The sequence below is a fragment of the Idiotropiscis lumnitzeri genome, chromosome 4 (genome assembly GCF_059441095.1).
Source record: "Idiotropiscis lumnitzeri isolate Australia: NSW breed Sydney's pygmy pipehorse chromosome 4, RoL_Ilum_1.0, whole genome shotgun sequence".
In the NCBI taxonomy this organism is placed as follows: Eukaryota; Metazoa; Chordata; class Actinopteri; order Syngnathiformes; family Syngnathidae; genus Idiotropiscis; species Idiotropiscis lumnitzeri.
Genome location: NC_142394.1, coordinates 10987430 through 11015363, shown reverse-complemented (window position 1 = coordinate 11015363; position 27934 = coordinate 10987430). Strand labels below are relative to the sequence as shown.

Genomic DNA, 27934 nt, shown 5'->3' with positions numbered 1-27934 from the left:
AGATGGATGAAGCAACTTAAATCAAAGCTGATCTTTTTTCTTTATGAGTGCCAAAATGTTGAATGAAATGATTAGCAAATGGAATGATGTGGTGGAATGCATTAGCATTAACAGAAATTTTAAATAATTCAAACAATAGTTTCATCCCTTTTTCAGACATTTGTGGCACTTTCCCTCATTAATGTTTAGGTTTATGTGTTTTACAAATATTTTGAAAAAGTACCCTGTTGTTGGGAAAAATACAATTTAAAACGATGACACAACTAAAGACATACACTTAATTAGTTAATAACAAAGTCGTGCAGTGGTTCTCAAACTGGGTTCCCCGGGCATCCTGGGGTTCATGAGTTGTTGGTTGGGGGGTCTACAAAATTATTGGCAAAATGAGTAGTTTTTAAGGGGACGGCTTTTCAATCATATGTTCTATGTGCCGTCACTAGTCTAAACATGGTATTCTAATTAATGTGTTTGTAGAATAAGATGTTAAGCAGTAAAATCCACCCGTTTTCAGCTTTGTCAGGAGGCGGCCATTTTGTAATTTCTGTCCACTGAAAATAACATCAACATCACGGTTCACCTGTTTTCTGAAGGTGAGCCATGATGGTCGTTTTCTCAGCCCTGAGCAACTGTGATGTTGGAATGGAATAGGGGTTGTAATTAATTTTCTCCTCCTTTCCAATTGAATTTTCAAGCAATTTTACTTTGCTCAAAATGGATGCAAATATATAACATAATAATAATAATAATAATTTGCCCTTTATTAGTCCCACAATGGGGAAATTCGAGATTCGAACCCAGGCATCCTGGGGAGACTGGGTCCTGAACGCGGCGCCTTAGACCACTCGGCCATCCTGATAACATGATACAGGGATAAGGATAATGCTTAAGAATTAAAATTCAAGACGTTTGAATTTCACATTATTTACAAGGTCCTTTTGTAGTTGAAAAAAAAAATTGTGTTCACATGCAGGGATGAATGGGCATGAGGCTATTATGATAGTTTGGAGTTGCTGAGTTTTAGTAGTTAAATACATGAAAGAAGTGAATAATCAGCTAATTCATATCGTAATTTCATCTCAATCAAAATAATCGGGATTATCATTTTTTTTTTCTTAATCGTCCAGCCCTAATTCATGATCAAATCAGTGCTTTATAGAGGCAAAGAAATGAAAATAAATCAAAAGATAAAACTCAATATAAACACGAGCATAAAACAGCATATTTGAAAAGACCGTCTAAAATGAAAGACAAGATAACGACTTAACATTTCTGTTTTATGGCAAGTGCAGAACAATAACGTTTTAAAGGCAGGTTTCAATCTACGGAGAGTGTAAGGGATTATTGAAAATGTTATTCACTAATTTCCGCCATTGTTAGAGGAATCTACACCCATTATCTTTGAGAACCCATGTTAGAAATTGTTAACTCAATTAACGTTTGCTATTCTCAGATAGCGTGGGCGTGTCGTCGTCATTCCTAAAAAGTTTTGTAATGGTTTAATCCACACCCCCATCAGCCAATGTCGTATTAGTACAATCCGCTAACCCGCGAAAGTTTCACAACAGCAATGGCGTCTGGAGTGGGTCGGTAAATTCCACATTTGTGTTTTGTCTTACGTGATGTCACAAAAACAAGGTTATTTACAAACGTTCAGTTATTTGGGGTTACGTTGTTGGTTGTGACTTTATGTCGCTATTAATTCTTCAAAGTGGGGCAATTTTTTTTAAATGTCAGTATTTTCAAATACAACACCGCAAGTTGCTGGCTTCAGCGGTCTGCTGTGATTGAATATGTGGAGTCGTTATCTCCGTTTTGTTGTGTGTTATTTAATACAACATGAACTCACAAATATGCATATTATAGATGTAAACAACATATTGTGACGACGTCTTTAGACCGCCGTGGGGGAAAGCGCAAAACTGAGGATGAGGATGTGGAGGAAAAACCCGCCAAAGCGACAAAACCAGAAGAGGTGCCTGCGCTGCAAAACCAAAGAGTGGTTATTGAACATTGGTAAGCATGTATTTGATAAAACAGGGGACCTACATGTCTAGAGCTAGTGTTCAAAATACGTCTGAATATTGATTTCCAAAAATGAAGACACTGGCCCGGCCTCGAGATATGTGATATGGAATGAAATGATACTGAAAGAGAGAGAGAGAGAGACTGCACAATATTGGAATAACATGCAATATCAGTGTTGCATATTGCAATATTAATATTATAGTAGTTCCCAGTCCAGTGACTTAAAAAAAAGCACTCCATCTCTCATTTGTCGTGCAACACCTCACACATGCTAATTGTTAGTGTGAAATAAAATTAAAACTGGACCTTTTTATGGATTTATTAAACTCACTCGGTCGCCCAGACACAGTGAACAAAGAGGACGTCTGGTCACCATGCCATACACTATAGTGTGTCTCATTTTACTGGTTATCATTAATCCAATGTGCAAGACTTGGAGTCTATCTGTTTTATCCTGTTTTTAGCATTATCCATATGCAATCGTCCGCCGCGGCCGCCGCTATTCGAAGGGATATTGACCGGGTTGACCCGTGAATAGCGAAAACCTAAATATAATTGGCACCAATTCAGATGCATTTGACAATAAAAATCTAATAATTTCACCCCCCCCCAAAAAAAATAAATAAATAAAAAAAACTGAAAAAATATTTTGTGGAATGAACAACTCGTATATGCAAATCCGTGGGTGCTAAGGTTGACTGTCAAAGTGCACACGGACCTGGATTGTGAAAGTGCAAAATTGTGACTTCAATCATGTTAGATTTCAGGGAAACGTAAGCCATATTCAAGTTATTGTGTTTTTGAACATTTTCTTGAGATGAAACATTTTCATCACTCACTAGACAGAATGGCATTATCACAGACTCTGTATTTGCATGTAGTCAAATGTAAGTTCTTGTACTCCGGCTGAAAATAAAACTAGCAGCACTAACATCCTTGTGGTGATCTGTTATTGTTGGCAGTAAGAGCTGACGAGTGTATGGGCGTCATGCCGAGGGGGTGAAAGCTGCCCTTTTGGCTGCACGCCCAGAACTGACTGTGGTGCTAAACCCTGAGAAGCCTCGCAGGAACAGCTTTGAGATCACTCTCATTGATGGAGGCAAAGGTGAGCTGAATGAATGGTGCTCAATACTTTTAGAATTGCATGACCGTTAAGATATTACTTAGAAAAGGGATGGGCAACTTAAATGCTGGAAATCTGCAACATCTTTTTACTCTACACAAGTTTTCTGCTTAAATAACGTTATTTGGAAGGAGACTCTTTTTCAATGGAGGAGCTGTTGTCTTTCTCCCCTTCTGACATAAAGCACAATAGGCACTTGTTAGTTTAGTGCACATGTGTCAAACTCGAGTCCTTGAGGGCTGCTTTCCATGCATGTTTTCCATCTCCCCCAGCTGCGAAACACCTGATTCAAATGAGCAGGACACTTATCAGGCTTCTTCAGAGATGGCTTAGGATCTGATCATTTGAATCTGCTGTCTTGCAGCCAGGTGACACCTATGATTTAAGTGTGTTATTTTGTCATTTTTTTCCCTGACTTGGAAAATTATTTGTACAATTATTTAACTGGAACTTGAATTACTTTATCACTAATACATTTCCTATTGGTAAATTGGTTTTAAATTAGACAACTTGGAAGTCCGCCTTGATTGTGTTTGATGTCAAAGATTCAAGGAATTTTATTGTCATACTATCATCACACACATTTCCCCATGATATGCCATGAAATACTATAGCCAAGGTCCCAGGAGCCTCCATTTTACTGGGATTGGGCTTTGTAGAACAAATTGTAGATAATGATGTATTCAATTGCAGGGATGAAAAGAAATGGGGGGCTGATGTGGGGGCTGCGGAGCACTGTTTGAGTTTCACGACCTTAACATCTTGCGGAAAGAAGCTGTTCCTCAGCCTCGTGGTAATGCTAGATGCTCTTTAACCTGCCTCAGAGGTGGGGATGGAAGAGGATGTGTGCGATTTGACCTACTCTATATTCCTATAATTAATACTCACAGTTATTTAGTTGGTTTCTCATTCTACCATATTTTCTTTCTTGTCTCATATCAATAGAAACAACTCTCTGGACTGGAATAAAAAAGGGGCCGCCTCGTAAACTCAAATTTCCAGAACCTGATGTTGTAGTTTCTGCTCTACAGGAAGCTGTTGACTAGATGCAGAGTGAAGGTTGGTCATTTTGAAAGCTACAGTTGGTAAAACTCGTAACATTTCTCAAAGTCGTTTGTACTATATTAGAAAATATTGTCGTCTATAAAGACCCTTATTCTCTCTCATTCAGGTAATTGTTCATGGGGTGTGGCTTGCGGAGCAGAATGACGAGGAGTGACTCAATTGGAAGCGCACAGTCTCTCTTCTGATGAACGAAGCTTTTCCAGCTCACATATATATGAACATTTGGCGACATCTGCTGGAGCATTATAGAACTAACGCTTTCATCAGTGTTAACGTTTTCTGTGTTCCAAGTTTGACATTTTGGGTATTTTGAGATATTTCTTATCAAATAAAATCTTTACTTGTTTGTATTGTTTATGTTATTGGATTGTTATTAATGACTTGTGAATGAAGCAGTGTACAGGACAAACCAAAAGCTACCAGCGGTACACCGCAACGAAATCAGAATAATATTTAAATGGCCAAGCATGTAAAACAAACAAGGTTTTTGACTCTGCTGTATGAGCGACGCTAGTATTACAGTAATGGGCGACTATGATAAACAGTAACGAACAACATAAGTACACGCGTGTCATTTACTGTTGCCTTTTATTGGCTGCTAGTAGCGACGTCATCAACACGCGACCATTACAGCCACACCACGAACGCGATTGATGCCAGAAAACACGTTATTAGTCCGTAAATACATCTGTAAGTATGGCATTAATGATTATGAGTGTGCTTATATTAATTTTTAAGTTAGTGTTTTATTCTTAGACTTGATATATTTGGCAATGTTTAACGTTTGTGTCGCTTATGTTAGTGGTAGTAGCAGTAGTTAAGAGGTTAGCTGCTTTAGACTCAAATCTAACCACAAACGCCACACTAGATGAAATATTTAACTGAATTATCATGCAATGAAACATAATGCTAAGCTTACTATTATATATGTGTATTGTTTTTCTGTCTTTAACAAGCAGATTTTTCGTCAAGGTCGCCATTTTATATTCTACTTATCAAGTAAAATGCATCATATCCAAACTAAGTGGCGGGTGTGGAACTGCGTATCTGATCTTAATGAACATGTGAACATATTTACCTGTTTTTTTCTTTTTAGAATTACCATGGCAACAGAAGGGGTAGAAAAAACAAGTGATGATCCATTGCAACCAGGTAAAGTCGGCACCAGATATGACTTGGAGAAGGAGACTGAACTTCGTTTTGAGGTGGAGGGAGGGGAGGCTGCAGAGCAGGTCGAGTTGGAACTCCTCACCGGAATGGCAGAAGTGTTTGGATCAGAATTGAACCGAAACAAGAAGTACACTTTTGGAGCAGGCGCCAAGATTGCAGTTTTCACCTGGCAAGGTTGCAGTGTAAACCTCTACGGGAAGCCAGAGGTCAGCATGGTGCTCATCCCGATTGATTTTTATGGTAGTGGCATTTCATCATGCTCAATAATCAGCTTCTTTTCCTAACTACTTCAGGTGGCTTACGTGTCCAAAGATACTCCTATGCTGCTTTACCTGAATACACACGCTGCGCTGGAACAGATGAGAAAACAGGCCGAGCGGGAAAATGAGAGAGGGCCTAGGGTATGTTTGAATATCCAGTCATAAACACAACCCTTAAAGTTCTTTGTAAACTGAAATATGGACCACGTTGGTACCTTGAGATACGATAGACTCGATTTATGAATCTTTTGAGCTTTTAGGCTTTGTTCATATGTTTTTTTTTTAAAAATATTTTTTTTTTTTGCTCAGATTCAACTGCAGATATTTGAGATGCAAGCACTCATCATGTAGGTGGGCTCAATTTAACCCAATGACACGAAGCAACAGTTAGGCAAATAGTGAACTGTTCTTCAAAAAAGATGCTTCAAGCTGTTTCGTATCACTCCCAATTGACATTTAAACTAAACATTAGACAGGAAGAAATACATGTTATGTATTTAAAACAACATTAATTTGCCTTCAAATCTTATTTTTGACACATAATGGGAAATGCTGTCGAAAGGCTAATGAGTGGCATCTATGCAGCTCTGTTGGAACTAGGGCTAGGGTACTAACTGGGGTTTGAACCGTGGTCCCTTGTGCCATGCTCAACCCATGGTAACATGTTTTTAATGTCCCATCACTAGTTGGAACGTAGTTACCGCAGCACTGCTACTTGGAAAGTACTGCAAGAATAAATATAAGATGTGTGACAGTTGGATATGGAAACAATTTAGTTTTTAAATTGCAAGAATGCTACATTTAACTTAGCATAGCTTGAAACACGTCTGTTGACAACACATTGGTAAGCAGTGTGCACGTGTACAAGAAAATGTGTATAATAAATAATAAATAGCAAACCAATATGATGCATGACCTTGGTTCCAAAAGGCCCGAAATATGCTCTTTGCGGCAAGCATGCACCGTTCCCGGGCTCCCCTCCCTGTGTTGCTGACCTCTGGCTTCCCGTTTATATAATTTATCGCTTCATTTTTTTTCTAGGTTATGGTAGTGGGACCTACCGACGTGGGCAAGTCGACAGTTTGTCGCCTCTTACTGAGCTACGCTGTGAGAGTGGGCAGGAGGCCCACGCTGGTGGAACTAGATGTTGGCCAGAGCGGGGTATGATGAATACACATGCACATTACTTTAATGAATTGAAACATAATATGATGTTTCAACTGTTGCACCTTCTGGACACACCCATCCTGCCTGAAAAGAACAGAACAATTTCTTTTAAGTTTCAGATTCCTTGGCTTTAAAAAAAAACAACAGGTTGCGTCATTCTTTATCATACCATCCACAGTCAGGATTTCATGAAATAAAATTCACACATATCCAGAACAATGCCCATTACACTCATAATCAAGCAGGAACAAGTCTAAGTAAAACGCAATGTTTTTCTGAGCTTAATTTACTAGGTAATGCCATTTTCTTTGCTGTGGCTATGTTTTTGTGTGTGTTGATACATGTGTACATTTTATTTCATGACACCATGACTGGATGGAATGATAAACAATGCCTTCTAAGCCAATGTTGTTCGCTTGCTATGATGTGAAAGTAATGATTTTGATTGATATTGACTGCAAGAAAGGCAACTTCTTTTTAAGTTTGTAAATATCAATTTATACGTGTTTTTTGTGCATTTAATATCAACAACTCATAGCAGAATATCAATGGGTCTAAGAATACTGTATTCCACACGAATATTTGGATTTTTTAATGTAATTAATCTCTTTCGGCATTCTGCTAGAATTCTGACATTATTTTTTTTTTTTTACTGTGGGGGTAGTATACCTATTAGTTGAGTGAGATCTTTGGTGAGGATTAGCGATTCACAACATGGATTTTGGACTTTATTTTTTCTCAAGGTGTCAGTACCAGGGACAGTGTCAGCACTGTGCATCGAACGTCCAGCAGATGTGGAGGAGGGCTTCTCAGTCCAGGCTCCTTTGGTCTACCACTTTGGCTCGACTTCTCCAGGGACCAACATCAAACTTTACAATAAGGTGAGAGCCAGACTAAACATGAGGGTGTCAAATAAAAGCCAAATTCACATTTACTTTAGTGAGTGCAAGATAAATGATTTGAAAACGTTTCCACCATTAATGACCTATCAAATGTACAACTCAATAGATTTTTTTTTAAATCATTTTGGAAGGAGAAGTAAAAATAAACAATTGAGATAATGTGGTTGCACAGGTGTTCACATCCTTTTATAATTGGAATGTGGCTGCGTTCTGATTTAACCACATTCAAACTCATGTTAAATTAGGAGCCAGTATACTCCTGTCACAAAAGTTATGAAATTTATTAGTTGTTAATCAGGGGCATTTTATATTGTGATAGGTGTTTGCTGACTAGCCCTCTTAATGTATGAATGTGATTGCTTAAATCTGAATGCAGCCACATCCTATGTGTGTGTGTGTGTGTAGACTTTTTTTTTTTTATATCAAGTGTATCTGTTCACTTCCGATGACCTGAAATGTTTTTATGTACCACAAGCTCACATCGTGCCTGGCTGAGGTATTTTCTCAGCGCTGTGAGGTGAACAGGAAGGCCAGCGTGGGTGGCTGTATCATCAACACATGTGGCTGGGTGAAAGGCTCTGGTTACCATGCTCTGGTCCACTGTGCCTCCGTCTTTGAGGTGGACGTGGTGCTGGTGCTGGACCACGAGAGGCTGTACAATGAACTAAAACGAGATCTTCCTCACTTTGTCCGCGTGGTGCTCCTGCCCAAGTCAGGGGGAGTGGTCGAGCGCTCCAAGGAGTGCCGACGCGAGGTTCGGGATGAGAAAATACGGGAATACTTCTACGGCTTCCGGGGAGTGTCCTTCTACCCTTTCTCATTCGAAGTGCGGTTTTCTGATGTCCGCATCTATAAAATCGGGGCACCCTCCATCCCAGACTCATGCCTCCCATTGGGAATGTCTCAGGATGACACTCAACTGAAGCTGGTGCCTGTGACACCAGGAAGAGACCTCACCTATCACGTGCTGAGTGTTAGCAGTGCAGAGGACGGAGACGAGGGGGCAAGAAAGGGAATTGTGGAGAGTCCCGTGTGTGGCTTTATTGTGGTGACCAATGTGGACACGCAAGCGCAGGTGATGAAAGTGTTGTCCCCCGCACCCAGACCACTGCCAAGACACACACTGCTCATCATGGACATACGTTTCATGGACACCAAATGAGGTCCCGATTACACCAAATGATGGTATGCTTACAAAACAGAATCTCCTGTACAATAGTTTCCACTTTATTAACTAGATTGCATTGTGCTATTTTTGATAAGTAATATTTTATAGTCTGTTGTTTTTTTAATTTTCTTGTCTGATTGTAAATACAAATTTTCTTTTTCCTTTGTCGTATTGGAAATAAGTTCTTTAAGAATAAAAATTAACTTCCCCCTTGACCTTTGTGCATTGCTGATTCCATAACGCTTGTCCTCATAAGGGTCGAGGGTGAGCTGCAGCCTATCCTAGTTTGCCGAGCACAATAAATATTTTAAAAGGTAAGAAGGATACACCCGATGATGTTTGACTACAAATGTGGGAAAGTACACTGATGTCGTGAAAGCTCATTGTTCAACACTTGACACCTCACTTTGCAGGTCATATTTAACATTCCTCAATTTGTTTTCAACTTGTGGATTAAAAACAGTATGTGAGTGTGTAAATATTTTTATTTTATCTTATACTTACTATAAATAACCCTCTCACCTCTTTGATAGCTGTTTTTGGGCGACTTCCTTTTGTGTGGGTGTAGGGATTTTTTTTGTCACATTTTGTTGTTTCCAACTTTGACTCGACAGAAATATCAATGTCATGCTTTTTAAATGAACTAAATGTTGGCTTACAACCAAAATAACTAAGTGGTTAAAAAAAAAAGGTTTCATTCTAGACTCAACAATCTCGGAGATTAATAGTTTAAAAATTCTTGGACAAGGGAGCAAATTCATGTAATGTTGTTTTCAATTGGGGCAAATTAATATAATTTTGATTTTAAGAAGTGGTAAGCAAGATCTCTGCTGGCTGTTGAAAGACTACTACTAGCATTATAAGAGTTTTGATTATTACCAACCCATTTTCACTATGCCAAAAATAACACTGAACTTAAGTTCATTTATTTCAGACGCACTGCATAAAACCCCTTCAAAACCCCACTTCTCCAAACAAGTAAAGTTTTCTGTGGTCTGGAAACTCCAAAATTCAATTGGCTTTCAAAAGACCACGTTGTTAAAGTTAGGGTCAGCGTGCAATTGTCTCTGCAGTAAAAAACTAATGAGAATTGTCACTTGAATTTGTCTTGCTTCTTGTAATTGGCTTCAGAAATGAACATAGGGCCAGAGAAAATACTCCACGAAGAAATCTTTGCGTTGACAAAAACATGGGAAACGTGCTCAAATTCCAGAATGGGCAATTGAGATTAATGCATTTCTTGCAAATAGATATACAACAATACAGGATAACCGTGTAATTTATTTTACAGAGTGTGTTTTGTCCACAAACAAGTTGGGGGGGGGGGGACTTCCTAATTTTATCGATTATTTCTTACCTGCCTCCTCTCGACTGACAGACGTGCTAACCAGTGCTTCGTGCTTTTCTGTTTACAGTAAAAACGGTTAATATTTTTTCCCAATCATCAATATCAGTTATTTTTAATTGTCTTTCTTTTTCAATTTTAGAAACTTCGAGTACCTATACGGTTCCTATTTTCCATAATTCAGTGTATTCGAGGAAAATGGCAAAGTGCAGAAGTATGTTTCTGAACCGATTCATAAGACCACGCCCCTAGGCTTCTGATTGGCTACTCGCCCCACCTGGAGGACGAGCAAACAATGCTCCTTTTCCGGGATTCCGTTGTCGGCCTAGGCGAGCTATGCGGTCTGCTATCGGCTAACTGAGGTCGGACCGAAACCTCTTATATCCAAGAGCATAACCACTAACGATTTGCCTGTTTAGGTACGTGTGTCTTTCTTTTTTCAATAATCGCGGTAAATGATGTTGAATATTTGAGAACGGTGGGAGCCAAAGAGGCTTAGTCGAGAGTGTGAAGGTTTCATTGCTCGTCGGCTAACTCCGTTAGCGTATGCTGTCGCAAAAACTTTCGAAGCAAGGTAAGCACAAGGAATCATGAAGGAACTGCTTCCAAAACCCGTTGTTGTTGTCATTTTGGATCACACGTAACGTCGTCGGTTATTACATTAATTTGATGTGGTTGATTGCGTTGCTTGATGATGATGCCGAACACTGCCCTGGCCTGTTCAACGCCAGCTCCCAATTTGGACAGATCATTGAAACATGGCGCTATGATCTATCAATCAGTGCATATTAAGATCAGACTAAAAACACCAGAAGGTCATTTGGACATCGTTGAGCATTAAACCGATTGGATTTTTCTTGACTGGACGCCTGGTGACGTGACCGTTAGCTTCTGATGTGAATTGTTGCGGTAACATCACGGGCGACGCGGAGATTTTAGGATTAACATCCATTATAGTGCTGGGATGGGGGGATTTGGTGTGGGGCAGATGAGATGATTAACAACAGACACAGTGTCACAGTGTCAGTCCGACAGCTCGGCGTTTGTCCCAACTCGGTTGTCTGGAAGAGGGGCGTGTCCAAACGATCAGATTACGCTTGTTCCTCCAGATCCGTTTTCACGGGGTTTCACACCGCACTAACTAGTTTTTCATCTTGTGACGGGTGGGGGGACCTACTGAATCCACAGACAACGACATTCCCAATGAAGATTACGTTTAAACACAATAGGTAAAAAAGTGCAATACTGTTGCGGTTGTCACCTAAACGGATCTTTCGTCCTAATTTTTGCGGCATTCATACGGCAAAACTGCACGCCGCCTGATGGGAGTTGGTCTTCCTTGCTGCTCAACGACATTGAGCCTCCGAATTTTTAAATGATAATTCTTCACGAAATGTCTAAAAAAAACGTTGGTAAAGCTAGTTGGATGGAGGTAACGATATGACAGTTGTACATTTGTGACAGCTCAAGTTGTTGTGAAATGCGCTATATAAATAAAGTTGTATTATATATGCTGTATACTCTAACACCTGTAACATTAAAGGTGAAGTCAACAAAAATATCCTTGCACAAATGTTTTATGTGGCCCCAATAGTCTCAACACAGTTCTGATTAATATAGCATTTGTGTAATACGAATTAAGATGCAAAACCCACCCATTTTTATCCATCTCTGCCTTTTGCTACTGACTTCAAATGACATTACAGTTGCTCTCGGTTCAACTATTGATCAATAATGGCTCACCTGTTTTCTGGGTTTGGTTATGTGACATTTGCAACATAAGCCATGGTTGGTCATTAATTAAGCCCGGCGCAAATCTAATGTCTTTTTCAGGTGACACCAAATGATAAAATGTCATGTTAATCAGAATACCACGTTTTGACGAGTGGGGCCGAATAGAACATATTATTGTGAAGAAATTTTTGTGTTGACTTCCCCTTTAGAGGGTCTATAATTAGGGCTGCACAAGATTGGGAAAAACATGCAATATGGATGTTGATATTGGAATTATTGCAACATTTAACATGTATCTAAAGAAATTACATTTTTATTATCTAATGAAAAAAGTAAAAATTTTCATGTGACAAAATAAGCAAGCTCAATATGTTCTTAGCTAATTGATTGTAATTACCGTAGATAATTTCTAACTATTGGGTGGACGCACATATAAATTTGCTCCAGACTGGTAAAATTCTGAGAAAAGCATACGATTCCATAAGAAAGTTATTGCATGTCTTTGCGATATGCCCTGATCGCAATATCCAAATTATTTCAATGTTTTGTGCAGCCCTAATCTGTATTATTGTATTTTCAGCTTTCCACAGTTAACTATTGGAATATATATGATTTATATATTACCTTTGGCACGATGGTGATCTAATTTCTAATGAAATAATATTTATTTTGATGATTGTTTAAGTAAGATACCTGGCTCACTAAAACCCCACCTCTCTACGTGTGGCTTCCACGCCCCTTTCGTAATGTCCTGAAGCCAGCTGCTGAGCGCACAGCCCACGAAACAGTAAATCGTAATAATGATGGAAGAACATTTTGTAAGATCTCTCAAGGATATGACGGCAGACGTTGTTTATCTCAACTTGTTTATAAATCACAAACACATCAAAACAGAGCAACAACAGCCCGAGGCAAAGCACACACAGGCGAACTCTTCTCTTGGTAGCATAACGTCCGCTTACCCGACTGCTCTCGCAATCCCACCCTCCTGTCCAGTCAGTCATGTGATGTATTCAAGAACACTCTGAAATAACATTGCTCAGCAAAAACAGTGTGCTGTGTTACCAACACATCGCACTTATCCTAAACGTTTAGGGCGGTACGATATTGGAAATGGTTGTTGAGTTTATTGATATCAATATTGTTGCAATAGTTAACAAGTTACATAATTATTATCCAATGAAAGAATAAATTTTTTTCACAAAGCAAAATAAGCAAGATCAATGTGATCTTGGCTAATTAATTGTAATCACTGCAGGCAATGTTCAACTATTGGATGGCGATGCACATTTTGCATCTGAATCGTCAAAACTCAGATAAAAGCATACAATTCCATACAAATGTACAGCAAGTTTTTGTGATATCCATATTGCATGTGCCAATATCACAATGTCTATATCATTTTTCAATTATATTGTGCAGCCCTACTTCTTATAGCCAAACACAAATTTTGGCCACTTGCACATTTTCTAAACTAAAATGTTGCAACTAACAAACTACTTGTCCCCAACTCCGGTGCCTGGGAGAACGTGGGCGTGTGTTTAGGCTGCAGGGGTGGTTCAGAGGTGACAACTCAATCATTGACATTTTCATTTTCTGGCATTTGGATGGTCTGGTGTTTAGAAAGCAGGTATGCTCTGACATGGGTGAATGGAGGAAACACTACTTTGGGGGAGAAGAATTGGCATTTTAACATGGCAAAAAAAACAAACAAACTTGATTTCATTTGCTACAGACCCTTTAAGGGGTTGTTGATAAGCATGATGCAGCTATAGTCGAACTTAGAATGTACGCACAGTAGATAAGAGATCTTAATGTATGCAGATGTGCACAGTAAAAAAAAAAAGGGTGAATACAATGATATGGCTTGATTATTTTTCTTTGTCTTTGTTTTAATAACTCCTCAATGTTGTAAGGTTGTGATGGTGAAACCAAAAGTGACTCACTCTGAGAAGTTAGTCAATCTTCCTGTGACGTGCTTGTCAAAGTTCTGCTTCTGTCAGGCATCTTGAGTTCAGTGAATACCTAATGTAATACGTAATTTGTTTTTGAGTATTGTGGATTGGGTTTGTACTGTGTGTGAATTTTCAAAATGTTGTATAGTGCCAAATATTACGATGAAAGCAACCAATGTCAAAAATATTTGTGTTCCATGAGCCTGGTGGACTTTCAAATTGTTCTGGTATCAAAACCAAATTACCCAGAGAAGATTCATTCCAAGCTAAAGCCGCCATAAAACTTGTTAGCTTTAACGGCCATTTTTAAAGTTACTTAAAGTTTATTCAAATGTTACTTAATACATTGCCTGATTGACATGTCAAAATGTATAAAACCGCTCACCTGGCAGGTACATAGCATAGTGTTTTAAAGATTCTGCTAGAATTAATTACACAGTGTGTTGTGTAGTGTATAAAAAGTGCATTGATGTTTGCTACTGCTTGGTAGAATTAATTTGTGTATGTCATTGGTATTGCTCACGTTGTATCAACCAGTCAGACGTTTTTTCCCGTCACAACAAGGTCAGTGTATTGTTATCAGCACGCGTCGCTTTGTCATCGGTGCATCATTCTTTGGCGGCACCATAAATAAAAATAAAACGAAAAGCCACGCACCTATAAATCCTTTAGATCAGACCATGGTGCTGCATCCGGCCCGGCCACAGTCTCTGAGCGTTCCTCACAGTAACTATGAAGTCAAAGTAAAATGTAATATAAGTGCTACTTTTATTTTGAAAGTTGTGCTTCTAATGTGCACACGTATGGGTGGCAGTACATGCGAGGTAGCGAGCAAGAGATGTGACTTGTCTGAAATGTTGCCAACTCAGAGATGTTTTTCCCCCATCTTTAACGACTTTTACGACTCCCTTTTATCCCCAAAAAGAGAGTGGCAAAAATGACAACAGTGGTCCTAATATTACCAACGTTTTTATTTTTAGATTCGATCTCAACATTTGGCCTCATAATACTGTATGCAAATCTACAGTCTCACATATTGTACATATTGGGTGTATTTCGAGTCATCACTGTATCATTACATCACTGTCAATAATATGATACTTCCCACTTAACTATATATTTTTGGAGTCCTGACTAAGAATGGCTTCAATGAGTTGGCTGTTCGTTCACAAATTAATGTTTGATATTTTTTTTAAGTGGAAATATGTCATTTGAAATAATGCTTCTAATTTTCTTTATAATGCCTCATTTTTAACAGTACGTGCAAAATCTAGACAAGCAACATTTTATTAAAACAGTACAATAATGTACTTTTTCAAAATGCATTGAAAATATTGACAGTCGGCAAGCGTTCTAATTTATCATGCGCCCCCTTTGCAAAATTAATTGCTCCCACCTGCTTTAGATCATTGGTTCTCAACTGTTGTTGCGACCCGCGTTTCCCAATTGTTGACAAGTCTCGATCTCTGTCATTTTTACTGTGTCCCACTTTTAACAATAATAATAAATTAGATTTGGAAGCGCCTTTCAGGACACCGACCCACTGGTTGACAAACACTATCTGTGCTCTCATCATGAATGAGGATGGTTTCAACTCTCAAATTTTCCTTGACTTTCGAGATCTGTTTTTTCAGGAAATTTTACAGTACTCCATTAACTACATTCTACTAAAAACATAACCCTTAAAAGGCCTCTTTTGTTTAACCAACATCATGTTACTGTGCAAGATAAGGGTAGCATATCGAGACAGATAACCATTCATATCCACGATGACATTTACTTTTTTTTTTTTTTTTTGAACAGGGCTTCCTTCAATCGGCCATCACAAGGTGTGGAGGAATAACATCACAGGGACGAGCTATAAGGACTATCATGCTTTAGACGATGTAATCGCCATGTTGCAGATGGCTGTATCTCAAAGCTGGACAATGGGAGAGGAGGTCTATGTGCAGAGAATGTGGAGGTGGGAGAGGTTTCTACATCCAGGCCTGGACAAGTGCAATGACGCCGCAGTGACGTGCACAGGGCTTCATTTTGGAATGAGTTGATTTTTTTTTTTTTTCTTCTTTTGTTTCCCCTCCTGTTGCCACATTGTCATACAAACTGACGGCAGTGCTCTCAAACGATCCGTTATGGACTTGGCGAGAGTTTTTTAAGGTTAGAGACGCAACTATACCATTTTAGCAACTTTCCAAAGACGCCTTTGGAGTTGGATTTGTTCTTTTCTTCAGTTGTGTATTGCTGCTGACAGTTCAACAGTGTGGAACCGTCCCGCCTGCAGCCCTCAGCCATCCTCAGCTTCTTCCTCCCACCCAGTGCCTAAATAAGCCCCCTCGGGACAATCACAAAAGTCATCAGCAGCTACCGTGCTCAATCCTTTGCCTGTTTTCTTCGATGTCCATCTGCTATCCGCCTGCTGACCCTTCGTCCGCAAAATTTTGCATTTTCTGCTCCCTTACTTTAAGGTTTCCTTTTTTTCTTTCCACGCCAGATAATCAGAATTCAAGCACAACAATTGCAATTCACTTAAAAAAAAAGTCTGAGACTGCTTTTGTATGCACGAGCAACGGTTTTACAATTAAGACCTAATTACCTTCTTGCACCAAACCATTGAAGCCATACAAAAATATTTATGAATTTCCACTACATATTTTTGTATCACATTGCTCCTGCTTTTTTATGCTTAAATTATAATTCTTCATAGAACATTTTATATTTACATTGTCTAAACATGCAAGTGGAATTGTATATTGCTGTATGATTTTAAAGCGTATATATATTTGATTAAGTGTTGTAGTGGTGGCAAGTGTTCCTGACTCTTTCCATTTATATGCTGCTTCGCTTCGAGTCAACCCATGGCCTCGCCCAAACAAACACCATATTTGTTATATTAGCTGGTAGAACAAGCCTTTAAAGTGGGTAGACCGTAGATAGCTACCTCTTTCTTGGTCTTCCTCCCATTGCTCCATCACTGATGCCGGGCTTCAGCAGTGGCGGTGTTGGGGGAGGAGTGGGTGGCCAGGTTTCTGCTCCTCCCCGCCCTTTTAAACCAAGCCGATATGTCCCGGTGTCTGCAGCCACCACCTTCCTTGTTGGATCCACCACCCTCTTCTTCTGCTTCACGTGAGTTTCATACTGTAAATCAAACGATACACTGTGCAATGTACATATAGGAAGTGCATTAACGTGGAATACATCTGCTTTATATTCGTATTCTGTTTATAGTGTGTGGTGCGCAGTTTTTTGTATTCGAGCCCACAAAATGTTGGCAGAACTGTTTAACTTTTTACGCTGCCAAATTCATAATGGATTCAAATCGTTCTCCCTGCAAGCTATGTACAGCAAGAAAGCAAAAACAGGTTTTGGAAATGTTTTCTAATCACATTTAGATCTATTTACGTAACAAACAGTGCTGGGTTGCAGCTCGGCGGACTGCTTCTTAGCCCGCCTCTCTCACTGTTAAGAGGTCTCGAGTTTGATTCTCACCCCAGGTTGCATCTTCTCCTTGCACCTGCGTGGGTATCCTCAGGGTAGCCCAGCTTTTTACTAGAGGCAATGGTGTAGAACATGGAGGAACAAAGCTTGCTTAAAACAGCCTCAACTTGCCCAAGTCACTCTTGTTGAAGTATTGAGGAGCAAATATTCATGAGCAATTTTTTTTTTTTTAAATCCTATGACGTTTTATTGTCAAGAACTGAAACCCAATATTTCCCCATTGTGTCAACATGGTGCAATGATACAGCTTCATTGATTCAGTTCTAGTCGCCAGTGCCTCTGATGTCAATTGACCTGGTGATCGCAGGAAGGCCAGATTTGTACAATTCGAGTACACATTACTGTATTTACAGACAAATCAAGAATTTGAATCCTTTCCGCATCCTTATGGGACTTGTGTGGTGATGAAGGAATGACTGACTGTTTTGTTAACGACAATGTATTTTTCTTGCACTTTTCTTCCACCTTATAGCTGTCCGTGGTTGTACGAGTATTTCTCCCCAGTCATTCCCGTTTATATTGCTGTGATCTTCCTCTTCACGCTGGCCAACTTCTGTATGGCTACATTCATGGATCCGGGAGTTTTCCCCCGAGGTAATAGTTTTTTCAGCTGTACATAAGGATGATGTTACAAGGATCACAGGTGCATACAAGTAAAATTGTTACAGATGGGCCAGTGTCACTGACAAGCATTTACTGCATTTTTCTTTTTCTGTCAGTTTCAATGTCGGTAGGTTTAAGTTGGAATGCGGTGTTCATGTATCTGAAACATTTTAAGTTTGAGTCACGCAAACTCATCAACGCCATTTGATCTTGGCTGTTGTAAACAGACTGAAATCTTATGTTTTGTCCTCATCCCCAATATAGCGGAGGAGGATGAGGACAAAGAGGATGATTTCCGCGCTCCTCTCTACAAGACGGTGGAGATCAAAGGCATCCAGGTGCGCATGAAGTGGTGCTCCACCTGTCGCTTCTACCGACCACCGCGATGCTCACATTGCTCGGTCTGTGACAACTGTGTGGAGGTATGTGCACAACACTCGCATTGTCTGACTTGCCGATACTAAATTCCGCACCTAATTATTAAGTTTATTACATTTAATATTCAACATTTTCCAATAGTTTCATCTGCAATATTGACAGTGAATTAATTGTATGCAAGTGCACAGATCGATAAATAATGTTGACTTTTGGATGGAGATTGTCCTGAATTGCTGGTCCTAATAAATTCTCATCTGTGCACTGTCAGGACTTTGACCACCACTGTCCATGGGTGAACAACTGTATTGGTCGGCGCAACTATCGCTACTTCTTCCTCTTCCTGCTGTCACTCACCACCCACATCGTGGATGTTTTTGGCTTTGGCCTCGTTTATGTGCTGCACCACCGCCAGGAACTCGACACGCCACATGCTGCAGTGACGTATCCTTAACTCTGTGTCCAAGATACAAATTACTGCACTCTTCCCTGATTATTTTTTCCCCTCATATGTGCCTTTGTTGGGGTTTGGTTTTGGGATGTTTCCTTAGTTTCTGCCCTACCAGTATGGCTGTGATGTGTGTTGCGGGTCTGTTTTTTGTCCCAGTTGCTGGCCTGACTGGGTTCCATATTGTGCTGGTGGCTCGAGGTCGGACCACAAATGAGCAGGTATATGGAAATTGACACTATTTACCAACACCACTTAAACTGCAATCTCTCGTACCCATTCTACACTTCACATATTAGTCTACTATCCTTGATCTAAACAATGGACTTTGCTCTTCAAAATGTACTTGTTGTCTTTTGTTTTGTTAGATTTACCTATTGGTGTATTTACATTTTATCTTACTTCATTTTTATTATTATTTATTTGTGGAATTTTTTTTTATATTCCAGATAAATTACCTAATCCACGTGTTCTTCCTCCTTCCATCTCTGACACTCTTTAGGTGACAGGAAAGTTTCGTGGAGGTGTTAACCCCTTCACCAACGGCTGTGTTAGGAATATTTCACATGTACTTTGCAGCTCACTGGCACCCAGGTTGGTCTTCACTTATCTTTTAAAAGCTTCTAATTAAGTTCTTCTTTTGCCTGCCCCACTCTTTCTTTCTTTCCGTCCGTTTGCATTTTTTTTTTTTTAATTGAAGTAAATAATGACTAACATCTGGCATCGGCATGTCTTTTGTCCAGATATACGGGTCGTTCCCGGAAGCCTCAGACAGTCGAAATACAGCCCCCTTTCCTCAGGCCGCCTCTCACGGAGGCACAGCTAGAAGCCAAGGTCCTGGACAATGGAATCCAGAATGATCGACACAGCACAAGAGTAAGTTCAGTGAACATTCACAGACTATTCCCTATCTAAAAAATATTCTGTTGTACCACTACCTCGACTTACAAGTCAGCCGATTTGAGTTTTTTGAGATACAAGCCGTCACTTGGCCCATCCTCCCACCCCAATGTTTATTTTTAGAGCACCTTAAAAAGCAACCACAGCTGTAAGTGCTGTACATAAATACAGATTGAACATAAATACTGTAGAATAGAAAGCCATTATTGTTACTGTGCGCCTGCACAGGGCAGATACAACCATACTAGGGACATGAAAAAAACAAAACAATGATTAATAAAATAATATTAATGAAGACAACCATGTACTACTATCAGTATCAATGTGCTCACAGTGTTGGCGAGAGCAGCCCTCTCTCTGGGAAGCTTAATTTCGTGCCATTTACCATTGCATCAAATCTGCGAGATTTCGTTAACATTATGGGAAACTTGCATTGATATGGCAATATTTAGATACCTTTAAATAATTTATTTTTGAACACGCACGAGCACGGTGCAGTGTATTTTAGCCTTTGCCTCGGTGCGCATTGGACCGGGATCTGTCATGTGTAGGCGGGATGGTTTAAGCTCTGTAAGCTCTATAGATGTCTGGCGTCATGTTAGAGCAGTGTTTCACAACCTTTAATGAGCTAAGGGACATATTTTAAATTCACTAAGGCATATTACCGAACAAAAGTGTGACAAAACTTTGTTCTTGTCTCATCTTACTCACTAGGGCTGCATAATTTTGAAAAAGAAAAACTAATTGCGATTATTCAGACCAATATTGCGATTACGGTTCGATTTGGGGGTTTTGTATTTTACACGTTAAAATGCTACTGTTTGTAAAATAATTATTAAGGAGTATTAACGACAAGAGCCAATCAGTATGTCAGTCAAGGCTGTAGCGCTGTCTCTTTATTGTGCACTTCCATGACTCGCTGCCGCTCAGTACAGCAAGCGGGACGGACAAAAACAATCGCGGACAGTAAACATATCTCACAATACATTACACTGTTATCCATTTCTGCTTCGACTTGCTTTATTTATTCACTCTTCAACTTTTCCTTGACACTTGTCTCTCATTTCCTCGCTCGCCACTGCAGCATATCCGCTCATCTCCTCCACCGCTCTCTTCCTAACGCATGCACACGCACACCCACACGTCACACACAAGCTTGTCACAATGCTCGCAAAACTACGATTGTGAGTCAGTTTAGTTTCAAAGAATTTGATCAATATTATAATACAAATCACTAATGTCATTATTTGATGAAAAGTACAAGGTGCTCTCTTCTGGCGATTATATTGTATTCTATTTGTTTTTTGTGGGGCTAGAAAAAGCAGCATATCAACCACTGCTTGTATCAGACATGCACAATCGCAATTTACAATGTTGCCGTTAGTGCTGAAAAGATGCTCTGAGAGGGAGCTTGTCACTGGTACGCACAAATACTTAGGAGATACTTTTCCGATGCCAATTTAAAAGTTTGAGGTGTCCTTTTTTGTTGGCAGTCCTTGAATGGACCTTGTTCTCAGTCAAAAGAAACCAATAAATGACAAAAGTTAAATGTAATGACTTGATACCTTTTGGTGCAATGTGCTAGTGTGCGTATTGGTGTGCCAGTGCCTGATGTCATGTGCTTGTAGGGCTGGACAATAATTCAATATCGATATAAATCACCGTAGATAGTTCATCAGTAGAAATTTCACTCAATATTATATATGTTTTTTTAAATCAGTAAGTAAACCCAGAAGATAGCATTCTGTGTGCTGTAGGCATACTACATACACTATTAAAAACTCCGTAGGAAGAGATCTTGTGTACAAAAGCATGTTTTGAGTGCACAAGAACTGTTTTTGTCAACCTTGTCCGCCGAACTACTGAAAAAATGTTTGTGTGTGGGATCCGTATGCTTAATGAAAGTGTGGCCTAACCTTAACTTCTTTCCTTTAATGTTAAATTGGTATGAAAAAAAACAGGAATTATCAATATTGACTGAAATGCAATAGTTATATTGTGAAACACTTTTCAGTCATATCGCCCTGCTCTACTAAGCATGTTGTTTAAAAAGGCTTTTATTTAATCTTGTATTAACCAGTTTATTTGAGTTTTTCATAGCTGTTGACCTCTTGTTGAAGGTTAAAAGGTTAAAACAAAAGAATCTAAATTATACAATAGCAGGTGCCCTCTGTTTTTTTTTTACAGACTTTGGAAAGAGGCAAAATCTAGTTTTGAAGGGAATACTTTGTTTAATTTTCAACATTTTGGTTGGTCCTTGTGTTTGTCATTTCAGTCAAAGAGCAGTTTGGATCAAATGGAGAGCCAGTCGGCAGACACCGAACCTCCACCTCCCCCGAAGCCAGAGCTTCGTTACCCTGGGCTGCCTCGTGGTGACGCTGAGGGTAGGACGCACGCACACATAATTGTCGTATCCAAGTTGAGATTTTCTTTCCTAATCACATGCTCAATTTGAATTGTAGAAAGCAGCTTGTTGAATGAAGGTGTGCCCACACAGTCTATGTACAAGTATCGACCTGCGTACAACAGCCCAGGAAGGAACCACAGTGCCCACACACATGCCGGCAAGGTACAATTTGAATACATGTTCATACTGTATTATACGGATAGTGTAAAGTTCATAATATAAACCTTAAATATGTTACACTGCAGCCTGTGATTTAACTTAAAAAGTTAAATCAGAAGTTGGAAAAACTCTCATAAGGAAAACTTAGCTCCCCTGCATTTCCCTTCTACTTTTGTATTCCCAAATGCTTTGGAAACTATTACTCCCTCCTCTCTTTGATGTCCTTTGTGGTTAACACCAAGCCCCTCTTTTTTTTTTTGTTTTTACTTGAAATTGATCGTTCAGTGGCCATCGGTTGATCAGTAAGTCCTCAGCAAGTGTCATGTGTGTTTCCCTTTGCCAGTCTGTGTGTTGGAGTGGATCTTGCCCTTCCCCCCTAAAGTGCATTGACTGGAATGTGTAGTCGACGTACTGTGTATATTTCCATTTCTGTCTTTGACATGCAGCGTCAGTGCCTGTTCAAGCCAGTCAATGTTTCCAATGCAGTAGTGTGATGATGGAGTAGAGCACAGATTAAGCATCCACCCCCCCCCCCTCCTTTGTCCACCACCACTCTTTTATTCCTGTTGGAATCTGTCGGACAAACTGTGTTTCTGTGCTGCCTCTGCAAATTTTCCTGTGGTAACATGGGGACTTGTTGGTCTTTCTTCATCCTCTCCTCACTCATCATCCTCATCACTGTCCCTCCCCCTCTCCCCTGTGAACACCTCCCCTACTATTTGTATATCTGTCTCTCCTCCTCTCTGCTCTCCTCAGGTGATCCGCGGGGAGAGTCTCGACTCTCCATCTCCCTCTATTCTTCACTCCAGCCGTCATCCCAGTTACCGTTCGGAACCGAGCAGCCTGGACGGGGCCACAGTGGTGGCGGGTGGTGCGGGGGCGTTCAGAGGGGGAGGGGAGAGGGGCGAGGGCCCCGGAGGCTTAAGCAGGACTGTCGGTGGGGTCTCGGGGGGCATGTCGGGTTACTCCCTGACCGGGCGCTCCCACACTTCATACCCATCCTCTCTGGTTCTGTCAACTGGGGGCTCCCACTCCTCCAGCCTGCGCTCCGCGCACTTGGCACACAATCCTCTGGCCACCCTCCAGTCAGAAGGTACTACAGACACCAGCTACAAAAGTCTGGCTAACCAGACCCCTCGCAACGGCAGTCTGTCTTACGACAGCCTGCTGACGCCATCCGATAGCCCCGAGTTTGAGTCTGCCGCCCACGAGTTGTCGCCGCAGAAGCCTCGTGCTCCGTTCCCCTCCACGACAGGGGCTGCGGTCAGAGGCCAGCCTGAAGCCGTGTCCCCCACTTCTCCACTGCAGGGCTATACGTCGCCCTTTCTCTCAGCTCAGCTCAGTCAGCAGAGGGAGGGCCATCTACTCCAGGGCTCCGCCACTTTCTCCTCCCCTCACAGAGCCTACCTGCGTGCCATCAGTCCGCCCCCTCTCTCCGGGCCTCCCGAGACGCTGCACCTGCTACAGCATAACCACGACTCCTCCTCCTCGTCCAGAGTTCCCCGTAACTCTCTGTCATCGTCCTCCTCCCCGGGGGCTCGCTCGCCAGAGCCTCCTGTCTCCCCACCGCCTCGTGGCCTCTCCCTGGGCAAGTCCCAGTCTTACACTGGGGAGGCGGGGCCCCAGCACAAGCTTCGGGCCGCAGTGGCACTGGGAGGGGGAGGAGTTGGAGGAGGGCATCAGGCTCCACAGTGAGTAAAGATACGTCGTCATCGTCACGCTTAGCCTGCTCCTCCTCTTTTTCCCCTTTCTTCCTAATCTTCCTCTTCTTCCTCCCTACTTTGTGTCAGCCATCCTCTTCCTCCCTGATCTGTGTGAGTCTTCTTTTTCCTCCTTTAGTTTCCAGACAGACAATTATTGTAAGGAGCATGCCGGCATGCAGTCATTTTCAAGTAGCTTTTTTCTTTTGTCGTCCCATTCGAACCCTCTAGATCTCAAGTTTAATCAAAGAGAATTTTAGTCTGTGGTCGGAATCACTCCTTATCCACTCTGTGGTTCTCAAACGTTTTACGTCAAGTTCTGTTGCATATAACTTAAATAAAAAAAACAAACAATGGTAACTAGAAAAGCCATATACTGTATCCCATGATGCATTGCACTAATCGAGGGGGAAAAATGCCAGCCAGCGACGTACGAGGGCAACTATCATGCAAATATTCTTTAAGTACTTAATTTGCACAAATTTTTTCACACTATACTCCTCTTAAAAACAGTAGTAATTTATTCATTTGTTCACAATTATTCATGGAAGGTCCAATAGCTGTCAGTATGCCACAACAATGACGTAATTGCGTCACGCCCAAGTAGTGTTCTCAAGTCGTTTTCATTTGGCTGATGGGTGAACTAATTTGTCCACAACATCAAGAGCCTCATAAAGTGAGTTGGGAATGAGTGATTGATTCCGAACGCAGCCGTAGTGTTGTTATATACTTGTGATTTTGAAAAATAACACCTCTCACCCTCATTTGTCTTCCTCTCCCTTCCCGATTGCGCTCCATTCAGATCGTCCTCTCGCACAATCTTGGCCAATCACAACACATCTAAACCAGGCGGCGGCGTGAAGAAGGTGACTGGTGTCGGAGGGACAACTTACGAGATTTCGGTTTGAGTGACAGGAAGTCTATTCCACTGAGGAGGAGGAAAGAAAAGTCACTGGACAACTTCCACTTGTCTCTTCTCCGAGCTGGATACTATTCACACCTGCAGAGCCAAAAGCAGCCCTGCGCGCGCACCTTCCTCCCCGGTTCCGACTGGCCTTTTCAATCCGAAAAAACACTGCACATGGCTCTTGTTTCACCGGCACAGAGCGTTTGGAAGCTGTTTCTTCAAGGACAGAACATGCATGGGTACGGTTTGAGGTGGTTCCATTAGGACACAGTATTTTTCACACTTGAGGGTGGCCTATTGAATTTTAAGGAGGATTTGAGTGTTGACCAATGAGAACTGTCTTGTTTATGGACCACACATCCTGTCGAGTGAAAAGCATTGAGAGCATCCAACCTATAAAACACAATATCATTTTAGTTTTATAAGTCCTTGTTTTTAAATATGTTTTTTATATAAATGTTTAAGACCTTACAGATTATTAATGGGTCCTTTCGTCAGGTGGTTAAGATGACTTATCGATGAGGGTGGCAAATGTATAATGTGTATAATTGTTTATTTTTAATTACAAATGTGTTGCCTGTTTATAATTGACGGCTGCATCAGCCACTCGTGAGCTCTTGCCGAAATTGTCGTGATCCAAAGAGTCGACCTCGGACGTGGCAAACAATTGAGCTTTATTTTCAAAAGCCACAGAAAAATGTGGAGTGGAACGCATTTTCGTTGAATGTACCTGTGTAATGTTTTTGTGCTTGAGGCGTTATGCAAAATCAGTTTTGTAGCTTTAAGATCATCGTCTGTCTTGTTTCCGATGCTTGCAGAACTGTTTTAATCCTTTCCATGGATGACCAGCCAGTTAAGGGCAGCGAGGGATGGGCTTATTTATTTCACCAGCAGTAAAAGAAAATGTAGTTCAGTGCAAAACATGTTAAACCAATCGCTTTCAGTTCTTTTCAACTTAGGTTTGGATATGTTTTTAAGAGTGGAATATACTAGTGATGTACCGAAAATTTGGCAAAGGAAATTTTCCGGGTAAGAATGGCCCTAAAGTACATTTTCGATTTCGGTCCAAAAGACTTTTGTTCCAGAGGTAACACTTCAAAAATAGGATGCTGTGCATGCAAAAATCTTTTAAGCAAGCAACCTAGGCGGCCAAAGCAGTCTTGTCTCGTCACTCTTCATCTTTATCACTGCCATGTTGTCAAATGTAAAGGATCATCTGAAATTATTCAGAAATGACTCAACGCTAACTCACCGTAACATTAAATCTCGTATTTAAAAGAAAAGAAAAGAAAAGTCATGGGTCAAATCTCTCAAACTGGTTGAAAACCAGCTGAAGTAGTTGGTCGATAACTGCGATATTTGACGTATTCACAAAGCCTAGCTTGTGTTGTCTGAACTGTATTTTCTCACAATTGATTTAACGTTCACGTTTTTCCAATATTGTGCAGACCTAGCAGCTAGTCATTTGGGGCCCCAAGCCCAAAAAATTGTTGTAAATGTGAATTTCTATAAATTGGCAGCTCGGCCTGATCAGATTAGGTTAGGGAAAGGGAGGAGGTGCAGAAAAGGACCAGACAAGGTTAGTCGTGCGTCATTTTGCCGTGGCTGCTCACGGTGCACCTCGATCAGCCACAGTGGACATCCTCTCTGGTGGCCGTGAATTTGTCTACATCACTCTGAATTTGTAAAGTTCTTGTGCTTAATAAAGCATCAACTTGAACGTTTATGCCAGCTTCAGCGAGCTGCTTATTTTTAACAAGCCTGCAGTCATACTGTTGTGCTTAGGAAGCAGGGAGCTTGCACAAGACACATTTGGTGAAATGCAGAATATGATCCTGTGGAAGATGAGCGCCCCTCCCAACCCCAATTTAAAAAAAAAAAATAGATATACATGATTTATTTATTGAGTTTTCGGCCTTGATTTCTTCATATTCAGTTTCGGCCAAGAATTTCCCTTTCGGTGCATCACTAGAATATACATTGTCTTTTATCGTACGAGACAGATTTGCATAAAAAATTTAGAATATTTGTTTCCCTTTAGACAGATGCAAAGTTTTCCCGTTGGTATTTTTAACTTTTCCTGACGCATGTAAAGCAGGTAGGATTTATTTTTATTTTTTGGGGGCGATTTACACTCAAAACGTCTGCAAAGTACAAGTGATTTGAACACCCACCAAGGACAGCAAAAACACCAATAAATCAAATTAATACAATTATTTTAACAATCACCATCATTTAGAGCTGCTCATTACCTTGAAATTGTCCAAGTCCTCTGATTTCAGCTTCTCTACAGTAATTATTCTCTGATTTATGTAATCCTTTAAGAACGCAGACTGATTGTCTTTGTGTTTAATCAATTGGCAACGTCTGCTTTTACTTTGGAAAACAACGACCGAACTAGCAAGTGAATCAATTTAAAAAATGGTGAGTACATCAAACTCTCTGTTGTGATGTTGCTTAATCGTACAAACAATAATTGGTCAATAAACAGTAATTGGGGAAAAAGATTATCACAATACACTATAATGATGATGAAATGATCGATAGAATCTATTCCAAAAATATTTGCTACCCGCAGCCATGTTGAGGAGGAAAAAAACATGGGTTGTCAGTTCATGTTTGTTCCAATTGAGCATTGCAAAAGTTATTGCTTTTTATTTATTTATTTTTTTCCCCAATCAAGGAAAATATACCATTTTTTTTAACTGGGACTGTTTAACATTCAATTCTGCCAGGCTGTGTCTTCATCATGCATGTGATCCTTGTTCATGCTGATTGTTTCCCTGGTGCGCAAACATGACTTTTTTTTTTGTACCTCTTCCCGAGATCACGATTGAGTCAACATTAATGGCACAAGTAGCTGAAAAAGAGATTAGCAAACCTGTGTTACTTTTCCTTCCGCTCTGGCCGAGGATGAGGCCCGCTGAACAATTCAAACCTGTGTGAGTACGTTGACAATACTTGTGAGAATAAATATTGCTCATGTGGGATTGGAACAAGTTTCACAAATATCTAACATTTAAGAC

At 40.5% G+C, this 27934-nt stretch overlaps 3 protein-coding genes across 7 annotated transcripts; all 3 read left to right on the top strand.

Moving 5' to 3' along the window:
• Nucleotides 1–1518: 1518 nt before the first annotated feature.
• Nucleotides 1519–4559, top strand: selenoh (selenoprotein H). 3 transcript variants are annotated; one of them, XM_088294236.1, is made up of 5 exons: nucleotides 1519–1587; nucleotides 1864–2013; nucleotides 2988–3130; nucleotides 4094–4207; nucleotides 4320–4559. In XM_088294236.1, the coding sequence occupies exons 1-4, from the start codon at nucleotides 1568–1570 to the stop codon at nucleotides 4192–4194; spliced, it is 414 nt and encodes a 137-aa protein (XP_088150362.1). In that variant the 5' UTR covers nucleotides 1519–1567; the 3' UTR covers nucleotides 4195–4207; nucleotides 4320–4559. The 3 variants fall into 3 exon arrangements, with proteins under 3 accessions (XP_088150362.1, XP_088150364.1, XP_088150363.1); XM_088294238.1 differs by having other exon boundaries at nucleotides 1522–1583; nucleotides 1896–2013; XM_088294237.1 differs by lacking the exon at nucleotides 1519–1587 and adding an exon at nucleotides 1612–1729 and having other exon boundaries at nucleotides 1896–2013.
• Nucleotides 4560–4799: 240 nt separating this feature from the next.
• On the top strand, nucleotides 4800–9095 carry clp1 (cleavage factor polyribonucleotide kinase subunit 1). Its single transcript, XM_088294083.1, has 6 exons — nucleotides 4800–4903; nucleotides 5310–5589; nucleotides 5677–5784; nucleotides 6685–6804; nucleotides 7554–7691; nucleotides 8188–9095. The coding sequence occupies exons 2-6, from the start codon at nucleotides 5317–5319 to the stop codon at nucleotides 8872–8874; spliced, it is 1326 nt and encodes a 441-aa protein (XP_088150209.1). The 5' UTR covers nucleotides 4800–4903; nucleotides 5310–5316; the 3' UTR covers nucleotides 8875–9095.
• A 1383-nt stretch (nucleotides 9096–10478) lies between these two features.
• zdhhc5b (zDHHC palmitoyltransferase 5b) lies at nucleotides 10479–26634 on the top strand. 3 transcript variants are annotated; one of them, XM_088292961.1, is made up of 13 exons: nucleotides 10479–10644; nucleotides 15718–17037; nucleotides 17882–18003; nucleotides 18277–18434; nucleotides 18659–18831; nucleotides 18954–19056; nucleotides 19338–19429; nucleotides 19579–19711; nucleotides 22011–22119; nucleotides 22198–22304; nucleotides 23058–23992; nucleotides 24092–24115; nucleotides 24804–26634. In XM_088292961.1, exons 2-12 carry the CDS (start codon nucleotides 16889–16891, stop codon nucleotides 24108–24110), a joined length of 2100 nt encoding a protein of 699 aa, XP_088149087.1. In that variant the 5' UTR covers nucleotides 10479–10644; nucleotides 15718–16888; the 3' UTR covers nucleotides 24111–24115; nucleotides 24804–26634. The 3 variants fall into 3 exon arrangements, with proteins under 3 accessions (XP_088149087.1, XP_088149085.1, XP_088149086.1); XM_088292959.1 differs by lacking the exon at nucleotides 24092–24115; XM_088292960.1 differs by lacking the exons at nucleotides 10479–10644; nucleotides 24092–24115 and adding an exon at nucleotides 10655–10799.
• Nucleotides 26635–27934: the final 1300 nt, after the last annotated feature.

What these genes read in the sequence shown, in the direction of transcription:
- clp1 (XM_088294083.1), top strand. Translation starts at nt 5,317, where the DNA reads ATGGCAACAGAAGGGGTAGAAAAAACAAGTGATGATCCATTGCAACCA. An exon ending in ACCTCTACGGGAAGCCAGAG is followed by an intron (nt 5,590 to 5,676) that starts GTCAGCATGGTG and finishes TAACTACTTCAG; the next exon opens with GTGGCTTACGTGTCCAAAGA. An exon ending in AAAATGAGAGAGGGCCTAGG is followed by an intron (nt 5,785 to 6,684) that starts GTATGTTTGAAT and finishes TTTTTTTTCTAG; the next exon opens with GTTATGGTAGTGGGACCTAC.
- zdhhc5b (XM_088292959.1), top strand. Translation starts at nt 16,889, where the DNA reads ATGCCGGGCTTCAGCAGTGGCGGTGTTGGGGGAGGAGTGGGTGGCCAG. An exon ending in ACGCCACATGCTGCAGTGAC is followed by an intron (nt 18,832 to 18,953) that starts GTATCCTTAACT and finishes CTGCCCTACCAG; the next exon opens with TATGGCTGTGATGTGTGTTG. An exon ending in GTCGGACCACAAATGAGCAG is followed by an intron (nt 19,057 to 19,337) that starts GTATATGGAAAT and finishes GACACTCTTTAG; the next exon opens with GTGACAGGAAAGTTTCGTGG.